General features: G+C 40.1%; 1 protein-coding gene across 7 annotated transcripts in view; it reads right to left on the reverse strand.

Moving 5' to 3' along the window:
* TENM1 (teneurin transmembrane protein 1) overlaps positions 1–18,896 on the reverse strand; it is an 867,710-nt gene that overhangs the window by 369,800 nt on the left and 479,014 nt on the right. For all 7 annotated transcript variants that reach the window (XM_051827786.2, XM_051827790.2, XM_051827788.2 and 4 more), the window contains one exon: positions 9,272–9,512. In XM_051827786.2, coding sequence (XP_051683746.1) covers positions 9,272–9,512 — 241 coding nt within the window. The remainder of the gene's footprint in view (positions 1–9,271; positions 9,513–18,896) is intronic.

Genomic DNA, 18,896 nt, shown 5'->3' on the forward strand with positions numbered 1-18,896 from the left:
ACAAAAAATTGCTACCATTCCACTTAAAAGTGAATCTGGATGAAGAGGTTGAGAAGCTAAGGGAGCTATTTCAGTGTTCTGCAAAGAATGGGTTATGTTTGACTTCTTGAAAGAAGCAAGTGCCACTCCATTTAACTGGGTATTAAAGGCACATATATCCACTGGCATGCAAACCGCACAGATAAAATGGAGAAATGATTGCAAAAGGAAATTGGGAAATCAGGTTTCTGAAAAGTTAGAAAAAGGAACAAAACTAGTGCTAAGGGGATGGAGATTGGAATAATGCAACACAGGAGAAAACAGAAAGGGGGACAGAAACGAAAATGAGAGTGCAGGAGAAGTTGTTGTGGCACAGTGGGTTAAGTTGCCACCTGTGATGACAGCATCCCATATCAGAGTGCCAGTACAAGTGTCAGCTAGCTCTGCTTTCCATCCTGTCCCCTGTTGACGTACCTGAGAGGGCAGTGGAGGATGGTCCATGTACCTGGGCCTCTGTTACCCACGTGGGAGACCCAGATGTTGTTCCTGGCTCTTGGCTTCTGCCTGGCCCAGATCTGGCCATTGTGGCCATTTGGAGAGTGAACCAGGGGATGGAAGATCGATCGATCGATCGATCTCTCTCTCTCTCTCTCTCTCCCCTTCCTCCCTCATACTGCTCTTCAAATAAATAATCTGTTTAGAAAGAGTGCAAATCACATATGAGGTATACAATACTTATAGCAACCTTATGCTGTGAATCGCATCAAACCTTTTTTAAGATAGAAAACTGAGTTTCATAAAGGTTCAATAATTTTTCTAAGCTCACACAGCTAAACAGGAGCAGAACTGAACCTCAAACCCAGATCTATTGGCTCCTACAATCCAAACTCCTAATCACTGTTACAGCTTTTATCAAGAGGGCAAAACAGTGTGACACCAGATCCAAATGATAGTTTTGGGATTGAGGATCATCCTACAGGGTAGGGGGTGTGTGAAAAGAGATTGTTGGAGAATATTCAAAGAATAAAAGGATCCGCAAACTAGCATATCCAAAGTTAGAGAATATGGCAGCTTAACAACAGGAATTCCAGCATAAAATCTTGGTTTATGGCTTACAGTTTAAGAATAACAGGTTTTCAGTGCCAGAATGATTATCTTTCCATTAGCACTTGCTCACAGAGCAGCCAACCTGGTCAAGAGGGTTTAAATGGCAATGAAGAAGAAAGGAGAGGAAAAATAGTAAGAATAATGCGTAATATCACTTAAACGGACAACTGGTGACAATGCCTGACTTTGAGTGTGCTATGCTCTTCCCACAATCTCCTTTCCTTCATTTTTCACCTGCCACCTCTTCATGCTTTTAGAACAAAATGAGAGCGAGAGCATTTTCTCAGGGAAAATGCATCTTTCCCTCTTCTACCAACAGTTTCTTGCCTATCAATATTCTCAATTTCAATAGTCTACCACCTCCAAGTATTCCTATTTTGGGATTGTTTAAATATAACAAAGCACTCATTATTGTATTGCTATTTAGCTCATTTTGCCTCCCTTATGCCATAAAGGCAGTAATGCTTAGTGGTTGAATTTCAAGATCCTGGACCTAAAGCTTGGGTTCAAAATGTGATTTGGTGGGCAGGTAGGCATTGTGGCACAGTGGGTTAAGACACTGTGTGGGCACCACTCCTTATCAGAGTGCCTGGGATTAAGTCACACCTCTGCTTCCAAATCAACTTTCTGCTAATGTGCCTGGGAGACAGCAGATGATGGCCCAGGTACTTGGATTCCTATACCCACTTAGGGAACCCAGATGAAGTTCCTGGGTCCTGGCTTTGGTTTGGCCTACTCATGGCTATTGTGGGCTTTAAGGGAGTATACCAGCAGATGGAATCTCTCTCATTCTTTCTCTCTATGCCTTTCAAATAAATAAAAAAATTCTTAGAAAGCAGAAAAAAGAAAAAATGATTAAATCTCCTGGGGGAGTCAGAGAGTGTTTAAAGAAGTTTGTGGAAAACTGGAACTAAAAAATAAATTTATTGTTTAAAAAACGTGACTTGGATCTGCTCTCTCATCTCTGTGGGATTTTAGAAAAATTCCTTAAGCTTTTTTTACATAAGTTTCCTCATATTTCAATTGTGATAGTACCTATCACATAGGTACTAGCTTAAGAGTTAAAGTAGTTGATTCATAAGGGCTTAGAACAGTCCTTGTCATATAATAATCCAACACACTTAGCTGTCACTATTGTTACTAGTATTAGACCATAAGTTTCTGGAGTACAGGGATTCTTGTTCCTCATAGAAGCCGCAGTGTACCAGGACTAATCCATAAATACTTGCAGAGGGGCAGGTATTTAGCCTAGCCATTAAGAAACCTGTGTCATATCAGAGTACTGTGTTCCATCATTGGCTCTAGTTCCTGATTTCAGCTTCCTTGTGATACAGATCTAGGAAGGCCGTGGTGATGGTTCAAGTAATTGGGTTCCTGTCATTTACATGTGAGAACTGAATTGAGTTCTTGTCTCCCTGCATTGGCCTGGCTCAGTCTGGGCCATTGAGAGCATTCAGGGAGTCAATTGGTAGACAGGGGTGACTTGGAGGTATATGTGAATGCTGGATGTTTTTGGAGAAATTAAGCTAAAGTGGCTCTGGCAAACCTCTGCCGGGTTTTTATACTGAACGTCCTATAGGACATTTCCTATGTGTCTGGCTCTGAGCGCATATTTTAGACATATTTTCTCATTCAGTTTTCAAAACAGACTCAAAATGTAGGGTCTGAAATTTCTTCTGCATAACAGATAGGCAAATTGAGGCCAGTGGAAGTTAAGTAATGTGTCTGAGCTCACAATAATAAGTAGCTTAGTCCAGGGATGTTGGAACACATATGCTTACAAGTATCGCCCAGCCACTTTAGCTTTAGCAGTTTGCCTGTTTTTCCAGGTTGCAAAAGACATCCTATCTCCCCAAAAGATCAAACAGGCATTCAGAAAGCTGAGAGAAGGCTTGAAAGAGGTGGTGGAAAGGTTGATCTCTAGGTGAGGGAGGGCTCAGGGCAGGAGACAATTCTGCATATACTAGGTCAGCAGGATATTACATATGCCAGGTCATCAGGATGTTGTTTCTCTGAATGGCAAAAGGCAGGTAGCCATCAAATAACTGGTTTGGAGATGCATCACAGAGCGGTCTTACAAAGCTTCACAGGTAGGCGTCATTAAAACGTGTGGGAGGGGAGATGGTTCTCATAAGTGGAATATGGTGAGGAAAGAGTCTATTCTGTTTAAGAGCATGCCAAGAGACGATATAACTGATGTTACATGTTTGCTTGGGGGAAATCATGAACATAAGGGTAAAAATACCTTTAGTTAGATGAACACAGAAATAGAAATGGAGAAAAAGGTTGAAATTTTTTCTTGGGCTGTTTTTATTGCGATCATTACTCCCATTTATTGCGTGCTTACTATGTTCATGGTTGCTCTAAGCACACTGCAAATATTAATTCATTTAACCCTCACAACACATTATGAAGCAAGTTTTACTGTCATCCTTACTTTGCAAGTGAGAAAACTGAGGCACAAAAATGTTGAGCAATATGCCCAAGATCACATGGCTAATGAGTAGTAGATCATGCAGTCTACTATAAACCACTCAGCAAGGTGCAGGAAATGGATGCTCATTTTCAACACAGGCCATGGAAGTGTCATAGGAGTAAAGTGTACTAAACATGAGCGATTGCAACTTCTTAGACATTGCTAGTTTTATCATTTAGCTAAAGGCAAATATATGACAGGTCCCTACCATCCTTTGTTGATGACTGTACCTCCCAGAAGGTAGAGAAAATGATAAGGAGACTTACGTCTCTGGCTGACTAAAAAAAGAGGAACTGATGAATTGAAGGTGATAAAGGAACCTTTAGGGAAAGAAACCATTTTATCTCGGAGTCCCTGAGTATATTATGAAACCACAATCCTAGACTTCAGGGAAGCAGCTCTCTACAGTGAAGTGAGTGTAATTCCATGCCTCGAGATACTCTAAAATGGAAATGAATTAAAAGAGTCGGTAACAGCTGTTACCTCTTGAAACCAGTGTGCCTTTACTGGGTGCTCTCCATTCAGTTTTGACTTCTAAAAAAATTACCAAAATCAAGAGCTGAAAAACAAGGATAAGTAAATATCAGAAGGTACAATGGAAATAATGACAAGAAGAGTCATACCCTCAGTGAACCTGAGGCTTGGACAAAATGCTAAAGGTGACAGAAAACTTCCTTTAAAATAAGTTTAGAGCAAAAAGAGTAAGAACAGAAGAGATGTGTAACTCATGCAATTGCTATTTGATGACCAAGGTCAGGGAGGCCTTATGAGCTACTAGTTTTCTTAGTGAAAAAGAATGGCTGTAGATTTAACAGGGTAAAATAAATGTCAGTAATCATAAATTGAAGCCTAAGATAGGCAAAGTGTTCATAAGGAAGAATTTGACTATTATAAGTGAATTGAAATTCTTTCCCAGGGTGACAAGAGGTCTTGTAGAATAGATTTCTAGTGACAGTTGTTAAAGTTTCAGAGACTGCTGGCTGGTGCCACAGCTCAATAGGCTAATCCTCCGCCTGCGGCACCAGCACACCGGGTTCTAGTCCCAGTCGGGACACCGGATTCTGTCCCGGTTGCCCTCTTCCAGGCCAGCTCTCTGCTGTGGCCAGGGAGTGCAGTGGAGGATGGCCCAAGTTCTTGGGCCCTGCATCTGCATGGGAGACCAGGAAAAGCACCTGGCTCCTGCCTTCGGATCAGCACGGTGCGCCGGCCGCAGTGCACCGGCCGCAGCGGCCATTAGGGGGTGAACCAACGGAAATAGGAAGACCTTTCTCTCTGTCTCTCTCTCACTGTCCACTCTGCCTGTCAAAAAAAGTTTCAGGGACTGTGCTGTGGATGAAAGGTGATAGAAGACTGGAGATGGCAAACATTGGCTTTGGTTTTCAAGAGGGACAGGAAGCATATGGGCTCCTTAGCTCAGACCAGGAAACATCATGTGAATTGAGTACAAAATTCCAGAACAGATTACTGAAAGGTAATTTGTTAGTACTTAGGAAAAAAAGTCGTAACCATGAGAAGTCAGCATGAATTCTCTAAGAACAAGTCATGTTAAAAAAAATCTTTTTTCTGTATTTGACATGATTATTTGATTGGTAGATCAGTAAAAATGTAGGTATAATATATATGAATATCAACAAGGCATTTGACAAGATGGAGAAAGGTGGGTAGAATTCTAATAAAAGAATACTGTCTCATGAAAGAGCAACCTGCAGGGAGGATCCAAGATATATAGCACATTGACCTGGATCTGGTGCTATCTAACATTTTCGTTAATCAAGAGATACACAGTAAAGTTCCACATGACAATTTTCAGACAATGACAGACCACATATAGCATGATGGTCCCATAAAATTATAATGGAATGGAAAAATTCCTGTTTCTAAGTGACATCATGGCTGTGGTGATGTTATAATGTAATGCATTACCCAAAGGTCTTTGGTGATTCTGGTGCAAATAAACTATTGTGTACAATTAGGGACTGTATATAATACTTGATACTGATAATAAATTACTATCTTACTGGTTTATATAGTTAATATACTTTTATTATTACTTGAGCATATTCCTTCTGCTTACGAAAAAAAGTTTACTGTAGAACAGTGTACCGTGTTATGCCAGCATCAGCCTCATATATCTCATGTTTATTGCATCCCTTCATTGGATCAAGAGTTCATGTCAAGTGATCGACCTAAGTTTGGGTTAAGTCTAATGGAGTCATTTCTTAGAATGTAGCCCCATTGTTAAGCATAAGATTGCATCTAGTTTGAACAAGGTGTGGGGGGGCAACTAATTGTGGGTCACTGCACAGAATACTGAATAAATCAATCAATCAAGGAGACTATCTGCCAAATGTCCCATGTAAAAGGCATAAGATCTGCTCTCAGTTCTTGTTCAAGGGGCAGTCATCAGGTGGCTGCTGCCCTGTTGCTTCTTTTGAACCATATGATTGTTCTCTCCCCTTGGCCTCAGCTGGCAGAGAGGATAACTGACAGGGTTTGCCAAGAAACTAAACATGGCCTGGTACAAAAGGAACGAACTGGGCTAATCAGATTCCCTTTCCTAGTTTTTTGACCCTAGAACTACAAAGAGAATTAGGCAGTTAGCAAAGCGACAGGCAGCTGAAAGGATGTGAGGTGAGAGGTGTCAGAGGGTGCACTTGGAGTCGTGCTGTGCTCTGATAAAGGGAGAAACTATGTGGTAGACAAAAGCAATATTAAGCTGATGGAAAGAATAAGCTACTGGGTAAAGAAAGAGACAGAGAGGAACAAAAGTGTAGATAATTGCTGAGCTTTATTAATGCCAGAGATGTAAGGCTTTGCCCTTCTTTTTGGTTTAAGCAGTGTTTCCTGGGTTCTCAGGGACTGACAACATAATTACTCGCGGTACCCTGAATGACCTCTACTCCCTGCAATCGCAGGGCCTAATAAGAACCCACACCTGCATTTAGCTTTGGCCATTACATTTCAAGAACAGTTTGGGCAAACTGGAGTGTGTACTAAAGACAAAGAACAGGAAGGGACATTTGAAAGCAGTTAACCTGAGGAACTGGTGAAAGAACTGCGGAAACATTTAGCCCAGAGAAGAGAAGACTCGGGACAGGGAGGAGTAGTAAGAGGGATTTTAGGCAGCGGGATCCTAAAACTAGAACTGGGAAAATGGGATGGGTTAAGAAGTGCTAAATGTTGGTTTCAACGTGGAATGGGATGCCATAGGAATAAGTGACTTCCTTACTCTGGAGATGCTTAACTTTTTTAAAAAATTAGTTTTTAAAGCATTTTTAATGTGCTTTGTAGATACAGTTCTCAGAACTCCATATTCCCTCCTCCCACTTTCCCCTTCCTTCTCTAGAGAGATTTAAGCAGAGGCAGGTGACAACTTAGTAGTGATAGTAATATCACCTTTAAGTTGTAGGGTGATTGTCAACCCATGTGGTACTTTCTTTCTGTTACACTGTGCAGATGTTCTTAAAAACCTGCCAAGGTGGCTGGCGCCGGGGCTCACTAGGCTAATCCTCCGCCTAGCGGCGCCGGCACAACAGGTTCTAGTCCCGGTCGGGGCGCCGGATTCTGTCCCGGTTGCCCCTCTTCCAGGCCAGCTCTCTGCTGTGGCCCGGGAGTGCAGTGGAGGATGGCCCAAGTTCTTGGGCCCTGCACCCCATGGGAGACCAGGAGAAGTACCTGGCTCCTGCCATCAGATCAGCGCGGTGCGCCGGCCCTAGCGCCGCCGGCCGCGGTGGCCATTGGAGGGTGAACCAACGGCAAAAGGAAGACCTTTCTCTCTGTCTCACTGTCCACTCTGCCTGTCAAAAAAAAAAAAAAAAAAAAAAAAAAAAAAAAAAAAAAACCTGCCAAGGCAGCTATTTCGGTATTCATCGTCACAGATGAGGAGGCTGAAGCTCAGGGAGCTTCTGTGACATGGTTCATGTACAAGGTGCTGGGCGGCCACTGTTACCTTCCACTGAATATATGAAATGAACATTTCAAAGGATATTTTTGGACAATTCTAGTTGATCAAGCTGATAGGGTTTCTAGGTTTTTTTCAAATTCATCTTTGTGGGGCTGGATATATTTTCAAACGTACTAAAAAGGTTCCCTACTCAGTCTTACATGAAAACGTATGTTCTTCTGTGCGCCTGATGAAACTGAGACCAATTAATACATTCCTCGCATAGATGCAGAAGGTCCGTGGGTGCAGTTTGTACAAACATGCCTAGATGTACTTTTTCAAATAAGAATAGTTTTCTTCTTCCATTTGCCTGAGCCCATTCCCCACCCTCCTTCCAGATTTCCTGTTATTTGGCTTCTTAGAGGAAAGGAGGGTATTTGCTTCTCTGAATCGCTAGTTAACCATATTGTCCCACTGTTTCCTCAGCTCTCTATCACTAAGTCCTGCAAATGAATTAAAAGAAGAATGAGGAAACTGGCACTTTTTGAAAGCCCCTTGAAGAAGATACACTCAACTACTGTTCTCTGCTTTCCTCACTTCACTCACCTCTCCCTTGCCATTAAAACAGTCAAAAACCCCAGTGATGTACAAACTCTATCATTAGTATAGTTCTAATTGTGTTAGCCTCACCATAGCTGCTGACTGCTATATTTTCTCTTGGGAGATAGCAGAAATAGCAGTTTATGAAAGCATTTAATCTGGTAAGTGATAGATGATAGAATTTTCTGGACTTGGGCCATAGTACTTTCAGTTTGTTGGTGGTGACATATTCTCTGATGCCATGGCTGGCATTTAATTTAATATGTTGCCAAGGGGGAAAAACACTCTTATAATGAAAGTTTATTAGCCCCTCCCTTTCTGTTTCAGTTCTCAGATGTCAGGATAGAAGCTGATAGCAGACATTGTCTAGCACATGGTATGTTATGCCCATTGGTTACATGTACATGTTTTGGTGGTAGACTTAAATAAGGCATACAGAAGACAAGGGAGAAGTGCATGGATTTAAAACATAACAGCATGCTTTGCTTTCTTAGTTCACATATTTCACCATTAATAGTTACAATTTTTGATTTAAGAAAGAATGATTAGAAATGATGGACAATTTCTCAGTTTGTTGTATCTAATGATCAAGGGACCTAGAACTGTGGAGGAACCTCAAATCCATGACAAAGATTTGAGGAGTGAATCTGGAAGCCTAAATATATGAAGCAACAGGAAAACAGAGACAAGTATTTTCCGCTCAAAACACCAAGCCTCATCCTAAAGACAGAATGTAGTCTTTCAAGTTACATATATGCTTCCATTTCATGAAAAAAAAGTGTTTGAAGGGAACTTACTGTTTTGAAGAATCTTATAATAAAGAAAATGGAAACTATCACTGTCCAACAGTTGTGTCTGGGTGTTCCTGTAATATTGCAGTTTCTTAAAACAAGGGACAATTGCCTTTCGCTTTGAGGCTGCAGTGACAGCTTAGATAATTGCTGCCTTTCATGTTTTTGTGGGTGTTTGACAGGGGGTGCTTATGCAGCTGTGGATTCATCTTTTCACATGTATCTGCTGTGGTCTGTGTCTGCGGGTGTGTCTGGACCTATGTGTGCAGCTGTGCCTGTGGAGGGATCTGTCCTTTTACTCATGCATCTGGGTGTGTACCTGCATGTACATTTGTGTGTCTTTGCAGGTGTCAATAGTGCAATGAATTTTCACGATCAGCGGAGTCATCCCCAGCCAATACATCAGTCTAGTGGCCTCAATAAGAGCTCAATTACCTGGTCTCCAATGGTATGTTGCTATTCAGGACCCAGCTGTTATGCAGATGGACCGAATCTTGGGTACTGGTTGGGGGAGCTGGAGCAGCTGGGCTGGGCTGGCTGCGGGTAGTCATTGATCTCCTCTGAAGAGAGTCCGCTGCAGGAGGTGGCTTCCTGGCACAGGTGCAGGCATGAGGAGGTGGTGGCGGCGGTGGGAGGGGTCTGAAGGTGAACTGGTTGTGTGGGCTGCTCTGCATGTCTGAAAAGGAGAGAAGCAAAACACAAAATACAGACTTACTCTCCCGCTTGGCAGTCAGGAAAACACAGCATGGCAGACTTGCTGGGATTTCAGATCATATAACCTGTGGGGTGGGGGAAGAGTTTTAAGTTCAGTGTGTCTGTAAAAATGTCACTTCACTTAGAAATGCACCTGCTGCATGCTTATGAAATGTAGAACATTCACAGTTGCATTTACATGTAAATTCTTCAGGGCTATAGCGGCTAAAAAGTAAATGAGGCCGCCTCACACAATTTGTCATAGTTTCTGCTACTGAACAAATAAATCATCAACAAGACACTAAGTTACAGAACAGAAGTGAGCTGATTTCCATCAGTTGCAAAAATCTCACTTCAGAAAATACCAGTGAAAGGCACAAATTTGTTGCAAGGAAAATCATTTGGCACTTCAAACACAAATAGAAGGCCACCTTCTGGCTTTACCTCAGGAAAGGAGGCTAGCCTGCCTACACAGGAGTAAATGCAGACTACAGACAAACAGCTCACAAGTGTGTAGTTGAACTGCGTGAGACCAATCTCTTCACCAGCCGCCCCCTGCCCCCGTCTCCTCAGAGCACTACGCCTAAAAGGCAGGTTACAAGGAATTTGTTCAGGATGGTAAACGTAGTGCCAAAGATATGGGAAGCACTGTCTGCACACCCTCCCCCGCCCTTGCCACACCTTTCTAGGAGCTCTGCCATGTTAGCAGCAGCTTAGGCAGCAGGGAAACTGTTTTTTTTTTTTTTTTCTCCCTTCTTGTTTGCAGAGGGGAGCAGCCTGGGAGAGCGGTCCTCAGACTTCTGCTGTTGCTATTGCTTGGTATTTTTCCACTGTTTTGCTGGCAGGCACACGTAAAGACAGTGAGTTAGAATTTGGCCCATGAGAAATACCCCAATTAAACCCCTTTGAAAAGAAATTGCTATTGTAGCTGATAGCCACCTCTCTTGCACAGGAGAAACATAATAGATGTCAAGCGATTGCTTGTAACACCAGCACGCACGTTCTGGATAAACTTTGTAGACAGCATGGCTTTGTCCCACCTCCCAAATGACTGAGAATTCAAAAGCAGAAAAATGCCAGAGGCTTTGGATGCCTAGTGAAGGGCTCAGCTGGTTTGTGCTGAGGCCCACTTTGCAGTGACTGATCACAGAAAAGAAACACTTCCTTCAATCCTTTCACTGCTAACTTGAATTTTAAAGACACTGGCATGGTTTTCATATTCAAAAATGATAGTACAAATTGTTGGCTGTATTTTCCACTACAGGTGGCACTCCCTTTAAATCAACTTGCTATGTGAAAATCTGACCAAACAAGAAACAGACAGGGAAGGGAGTGGTGATCATCCATTTCATACAAAGGATTCCTTTAGATGGTCAGTCATCCCTGTGTATTTTAAAGGAACTTAAATGTTTCATGAATATTCTAAAGCACGCACATTATTCCAGGACCAGCCCAAATCTCATATCCACTAAAAAGATTATCACTAGTACTTCTAACATGTCACTAATTTTTTTAAATCTCTGAGCTCACACTTGGAACCATAACCAGGAGCGTGCTTTCTAGCCTCAAAGAAGCATAGAGTACTGCAAATGTAAAGATCTTGGAGACCCTCCCATTTTGCACATAAAAAACTTGTCCAGGGATACTTGACAAGTTAGTGGTCTGGCCAAGACTAGAACCCACACTTCCTGACCTGCCAGTGCTCTATTCTCTGTATTGGAGATCTCTGTAACATATGAATTATCTTTTCCTTATTAAGACTTAAGAGATTCATCCAGATTTTCTGGATTTCTCATTTCATGTCAGCTTCTCTCTTAGACCCATAGGTCCCTAAACATAGAAATGAAAGCACTGTGGTACCATGGCATGCAGTGCAGTATAGTGAAAAAGGCAAAGGACTGTAGGTTTGCAAACTTGGGCTCCAGTTCTACCTTTGCCATTTGGAAGCTTGAACTGGTCATCTGCAAAATGGAGATAATAATCATTTTCCCTAACAATTCAACTCCATTCATGTAAAATGTATCGGAACACAGTATGTCAATGACTATGTATTGAGTACAAGTGAAAGGATAAAACTCTAAGACTGGAAAGAACCATAAGGACCATCTAATTCAGTCCTTCATGGCTGTTGTACAGAGCAGGCCCCCAAGGCGTACCAAAGAAGTGATTCGCTTACAGTCATTCAGCTTTATATGAATTCGCCTGCCCTTGTCAGATGATTCTCAACCCAGAACTCTTTCCCTTATATTACTTTGGAAAAGTAAATATGACTCTCTTTTTCTGACCTCAGCACTTAATGTTGTTACTGGAGTTTACAATATTATAGGCTTCTCTTCATATCTTTTGTTTTATCCCCCAACGCAGGCTACATGTTCCACAGAGAAAAGGCACCTGCTATTTCTCTTGCATGCCACACAGTGTTGTGCACAATGCTGGATCCAGAGCAATATCCCTAAAACCTTTTACTGATTGAAAAGGGTTTGATTGGTTCAAGGAACCTAGAGACTCACTTTCAGCATTCCTTTTGGCCCTCATTCTGATGTAGTCACTGAATATCTATTCGAGGGTTCATAGAGAAGTAGCTTTCTCCCTTGAAGGTCTCAATGAAATCTCTTCAAGAGCCACGGGAAAGGACAATGATGCCCTGAAGAGTATGCTTAAAATAATGCCCTCTAAGATGTGGAAAGAGTAGCAGTGACAGCCTATAGATTTGTCTTTGAAAGCGCCACAAGAGGAAGGACTCAATGACCCAAGGAAGCAAGGGGTGGGAGTCAAGGGCTAGAGGAAGATGAGGAGTCAATTTTAGGTCTTATATTCAGAACAACTATAAATAACACATGTGACATCTACTAGCCTAATCTGTAGTTGTTTCTGTTAGCACAATTGTTGAACAGAGTTTCTATGCAGTATAGTTGTGAAAAAGCATCATTCACGATCAATATGATCATCTAGATTCATTGCTTGCTAGATTTCAAAAACCTGTGTTACCTTTTATATGAAAAATGATAAAAATGTCACTTTATTGAAAAGTGCAATAGTGGTATTATAATGTTACTACTGCAGGTAGAACTGCTTTGTATAGTCATTTATATTTGTGTACATATGTATATGAATATACATACACATACTTGTATGTACATATACATATGAGATGTACACTTTGATTTTTCTCTATTTTATTATGTATTTTTATTTCCACATTTCAAATATGTACAGGATTTACTACTAGTTAATATTGTCTTTAAAGGATTTCACAATATTGGATTGTGGCGCTGAGTGAATTCGTCCAGACCTTAAGCCCTTATGAAATGCAAATGATCTTGGATTCATTCTTTTTTTATTTCACCTCAGGAAAAAGATGGGGAATGCACTTGTTCACTCCCAAATGAAGTAATTTAATCCTTGGACTCCGTGAAATGGGATTTCCCAACATTAAACACTAATGAAAAATACATTAGTGTTCAGTGTCAGGAGCTCTAGAACACCAATTCCAGGAGGTTAAGAGTCGCATGCACTCACTTCCAAATGTATCTGGCAACCATGCACTTCCGTGCCCTAGAGAGGGAGGCAAGGGAGAAGGGGGGGGGCAGTGGTGATTATGCAAATGTGGATATGCAGACATACTTGTAAAGCTTTCTGAAAGTAAATTAAGTTTTCAGATGGAAAGGTCTAACTCCCAGAATATACTTGGATAGAAGCCAGTTTCAGATTTGAGGTCCTAAAATAACTTGGTAAGATCATCTCTCAGGGGGAAAATAACTCCAAACTGTAGACCTAAGATATTTTTAGGTGTGGCAGAGCTGCTAACAGAAGCATAAGCCTTCGGAAACAATATTGCCCTTACCCAAGAAGTAAGAGAGAGAAGAAAGTTGTCATACATACTTTTTTGTTCTTTTATTTCCTTTTGAGAATAAACCTTATTTTGGATCATGTGTCAGAGAAAGTTTCAGCAGAAATTAGAGTAACCATGCTCAGAAACATTTCTGGGAACTTATCACTGTGTCTATCAAGGTGCTTTGCCCCCAACATTTCATTAATACTTAAGAGTTTGTTTTGCTACAAGATGATGTGTGCATTTCTAAAATTCACTGCACTATGCAAAATTGTGCATGGGAAAAATGAGGGTAGGGACACAGCACTCAAAACCATCATCAGTGACACACTAAAAAGGGACCCTAATAAGAAGGGTAGTATAGCTTGTATTGATCTGAACTTGTGACAAATTATTAATTGCAATATCCAGGATAACCACTGAAAGAATGAACACACACACACACATTAACACAAGCATGCATGAGTGGACTTTAAAAAATTCATGGAAATGCACATGAACTTTTTGAATTTGTTTTATATTACAGGCAAACAAACACATATTTAAAGTGATATATTGAAAAATATCTTTGTAACTCAAAAGTAAGCAACAGCAGGTGGCTAGCGATGTGACATTGCAAGTAAAGTCACCTCTTGCAGTGTCAGCTTCCCATATGGGTGCTGGTTTGAGTCCCAGCTGCTCCACTTCTGATCCAGCTCTCTGCTATGGCCTGGGAAGGCATTAGAAGTTGGCCCAAGTCCTTGGGCCCTGTACCCACGTGAGAGATCTGTAGGAAGCTCCTGGCTCCAGGCTTCAGATCAGCCCAGCTCCAGACATTTTGGCCATTTGGGGAGTGGACCAGTAGATGGAAGAACTAATTCTCTCTCTCTCTGCCTCTGCATCTCTAACTTTGACATAAGTAGTTATGGCAATAAATAAATAAATCTTAAAAAATGAAAAAAAATAATATCTGGAGGATGTTTCAGGAACATTCATGGACCCATTTTGTATATTCATATGCAGCCCATTCCACTATATAAAGTTTCTATGTTTATCTAGTACCTTCAACAGATTGAAAAAGTTAATATTTGTCTGTTGTCAAACACACCAATAGCAAGAGAACAAAGTATGTTTTCAAAGCAAGCCTTGAAGCAGAACTGATTGTATGTGCAGAATAACATTCTGGAGTTGTTAAAAATAAATATTGTCCATATTACAGTAATAACAAATCATTTTTCTCTTGAAAAAAATCTGAAGTAGACACATTCTACTACTTGTGGTAGTTTTTTCCCCCAATACATGTACTTAACTGATCATTCTCTTCTTTAGTGAAGTATGACAATACTGTCCCACCCCAAATGTTTTTTTCTCCAAATTACTATGCAGTATATGCTGCCAAAAGGGGCATATTTGTTACTGAGGCTCTAGGAGGGATTCAGAAACCATGTCTACACTTCACAGTCTCAGACTGTGTTTCATAACTCCACTGGGGAGGGTATCTCCACAGTTCTTTTTCTATAACTCTGGAATCAAAAAATCACTGAAAATCTTGTTTTTATTCTCATCCATTTGATGTCAAAGCCTGACTCGAAGTGATATGAGGATATTTATGGTATCCGTTGATCTCAGCTGTGAATTTTCATATATTCTTCTGTGGAAGTACTAATGCATTTTATTAAGGGGTGCTGGGCCACATCCTATTCTGGATGTTACATAATATACAGTATATGCACAGCATTACATTAGTAAAATCTGAAAAACTCAGTTTGGAAACAAGTGGACCCCAAAGGTTTCAGATAAAGGATTATGGGTCTGTACTAGCATTTAACCACCTTCCTGAACCCTTATGAGGCAATATTAATTAATGCTTATGAAGACCATAGTAATCTACATGCGCAAAGAATATCAGGGTACCAAGGGTTATTGCCATAACTACTTATGTCAAGTCTCTCAGGGCTAATTATAAGCCTTTGGTTCCTTGGATTGCTTTTCTGAGCTGTTCTCTCTTCCTAGGCAGCAGAGGGGATAAAAGGAAACAGGCTTAAAAGAAAGAGCAGCAGTTTATTATTAATATTAACTATTACTACTATTTCCAAATGCCTATTACTACTTTACAGTACTTTACATGTCACAAGGAGCTTTCATAGCCTGTGAGGTTGTAGTTTACAAATTTGCATGTTATGACTAATATGCATTAACTTCAGAGTGCTCAATGATCATCAAATTAGTCTTAAGTGTATCTGGCTGTGGACACTTCTGCTCTCAATCTTATTATTAATAGAGGCTCAAAGAACAGGAAGGTAAGAAAATTGGTTTTTGGAAGAAAAAATAGAGTAAACAAGTATAATTTATCACTTTTCTGGCTCAAATAACACTGCTTTAATATTAATGTACCAGCAGCATTTAAAAAAGTAGATTCATTAGTTAAATAAACCACTGGATTGAAAACAGATATAAAACCTATTAAATAGCTAATGTTTAGTAAATATTTGTGTATGGATGAGCATGTATATGAGAGAGACACAGACAACAACAGAAAGAAGCAGAAGGGGAGAGAAACAGGAGATTTCCCACTTAAAGCAGATGACCGCAGAAGAGTCACAGAAGTTCTGGGGGAAGGCTAACAAGAAATTACAATGTTTTCTCCTTTACATGGGTTTAAACTGGTTCCGGACTACTGCACTCTTTAAAGTGCCCTCAGTCTTTTGAGATACTAGCTACTGTCTTTGAGACTGTCAAGCATACCCCTTGGAGGAGTTTGAACGGTCCTCTCAAGTAAAATAGTATGCTCTGCTAATTTCCGTCAGTTTGGTTGATCTTTGCTACAACCACTAGAAGTAAAGGTCAACACTGAAGCACCTACAATCCTTTGACATGTTTGTGCTGAAACTCACATTTGTATTACTTTAGTCTCTCCATAAACCAACGCTTATCTTCAAAGGATGTGCTGGTTTGCTTCCAGAAAGTCCAAACTTTCTATTTTCTAGGTCTCATTAATCTCTTTTTCTCTTGTTCAATGTGTTGTTCAAACATAGCAATGAGTCAAAGATCCACAAAGCAGACCTCCCCCAGCCCCTTCTCCCTGCCTGTGTTCTAAGGGGTACACAGCTTTGCTGTGCATTAGATTGCCTTTACACAGTGCAGTTAGCCAATCTTAGGCATAATGGTCAACACTCCTGCCAATAGTTGCTGGTTTGTTAACTCAATCATATCTCTGACACAGATGAAGACAAATAAGCTAACACTTTACAACCAAGGAAAAAATATGGATTGTTGGCAAATGCTGTTTTGCTTAAATTAATGAAGCAAGTGCTCAAACGACCGAATTTTCTTGCTTGTGAAAATATAGGGTGGATACATCATGACTTACATTTTCAGAGTAGGTAGACATCAAAAATAAAAGAAAAATGAAGCTAATACATTTGTTACCTTAGAAAATTATCATTTCCCAAGTAAAAATGGTAAAGAGCTCTATTTTACAGTACAATTGTGAATTTTACCATTTTTTTGCTTTCCATTTTTATTTGAGTTAAAATGTTATACATATTTATGGAGTACGATGTGATGTTTCAATACATGTATACATTGTGCGATGTCTAAATCAGGGTAAACATAACTATATTCTCAAACATTGATAATTTCTTCATGGTAAAAACCTTCAAAATCCTTTCTTCTACCTTCTTAAACATGCATTATCAATAATCACCCTACTGTACAATTCTTTCTCCTAACTATAACTCAATATTTAAATATGAATATATAGTATTAATTAAAATTAGTGCTTGGTCAAAGCCTTTTCATATAGTCTTATAGGAAAGTCTATTATCCTTTATGTACCATGAGACATGACATAGATAATTGCCCTGTTTTATCTTATGCCGACAATGATGCTGTTGCTTCCATTATTAGCCAGTGAAGTATATCAAAAAGAAAATATAAAAAAGTAATGATCCTTAGAAGTTTCACATTTAGTTTACATTCAAACTAAAGTCATATGTAGGTATTACAGTTATTTGCAGTCCCAACTTCATTATTTATTTACAAGTAGGTAATGGAGGGTTATGAATTAATTGACAGTGAATCATTTAATAACTTAGCTAATAATAGATACTCTGGAATTTTATAAAATTTTCATTTTCAGGGCTTCATTTTCATTACACTGTTATAGTCACCCCATTTTTAGTGATTTATTTATTTTATATTAAAGGCAGAGCAATGGGTGCTGGGAGGAAAGAGAGAGGAAGGGAGAGAGAGAGAATATCTTCCATCTACTGGCTCACTCCCCAAATGGCCACAACAGCCTGGTATGGGCCGGGCCAAAGCCAGGAGACAGGAACTCCATCCTGATCTCCCACATGGACGGCAGATGCCCAAGTCATTGGACTATCTATGGCTGCCTTCCCAGGCACATTATCAGATGCTGGACGAGAAACAGAGTAGCTGGGAGTTGAAACTGGTGCTCTGATATAGGATGCTGGCATTGCAAGCCATGGCATCACCTGCTGTACCAGTATGCTGGCCCTACTCACCTCATATTTGTTCAAAAATCAATGGATGAAAATAATTTTCAGAAAATTTAAGAAAATGGAACTCCGAATGTTTGAAACACAAATCAAGAAAACATTGACTGTTTCTTAAGTTCTAAGGAAAACATTTTTCAAATTTCCAGATGTTAAATAAGGAGGACATATTATATTAAGAGTAACAGAAAACAAAAAGTCCTAGAGGATAAAAACAAAGTATAGAGAATAGGGATTCCTGGGGGAAGGTATAACCCATGTTCAGACTTTTCAAACAAAGCCTTAAAAAAAGTTCTGATTGTTAATATTATGATCTAACCACCATTGCTTGCCAATTTGGTGAGAACGGTACCTTAAAAATCCCCTATTCTCTTAAGTTCCTCCCTGCCAGCACTACTTTAGGAACAAAGGGGATCTGTAGATACTTCATGGGGAGTACTAGTACCTGGTATTCTCACTTGGGGGTTGAACATGTACATAGCCCCCACCTGGGACAAGGAGAAGAGGAGATACTTACACAGCAGTATTCACAGGACCCAGAGGATTCTCAAATATCACTCATATTTTCACCCATCAGCAATTTCAGCTATATAACTGAAACATGCGAATGTTTTGTGATCACTTGTTACTACAACAAAGGACTAAAGTTCACAAATGATTCATTTTAAAGAGATTAGATGATAGTGGATTCAACATAATGTCACTCTCACCAAGATGCATTTGAACGTGCTTTCCTGGATGGGAAAAAAAGAGGTAGGCTTATAGCTAGTCACAGGAATGGGGTAGGCACAACCCTGACCTTATAAATCATTGGTTGGTTCCCATATCAAGATGCTTGTGAAATGATTCTTTTTTTTTTTTATTCTTTTTTTTTTTAACTTTTATTTAATGAATATACGTTTCCAAAGTACGAATAATGGATTACTATGGCTTCCCCCCCATACCGTCCCTCCCACCCACAACCCTCCCCTTTCCCACTCCCTCTCCCCTTCCATTCACATCAAGATTCATTTTCGATTATCTTAATATACAGAAG

The sequence above is a fragment of the Oryctolagus cuniculus genome, chromosome X (genome assembly GCF_964237555.1).
Source record: "Oryctolagus cuniculus chromosome X, mOryCun1.1, whole genome shotgun sequence".
NCBI classification, from domain to species: Eukaryota; Metazoa; Chordata; class Mammalia; order Lagomorpha; family Leporidae; genus Oryctolagus; species Oryctolagus cuniculus.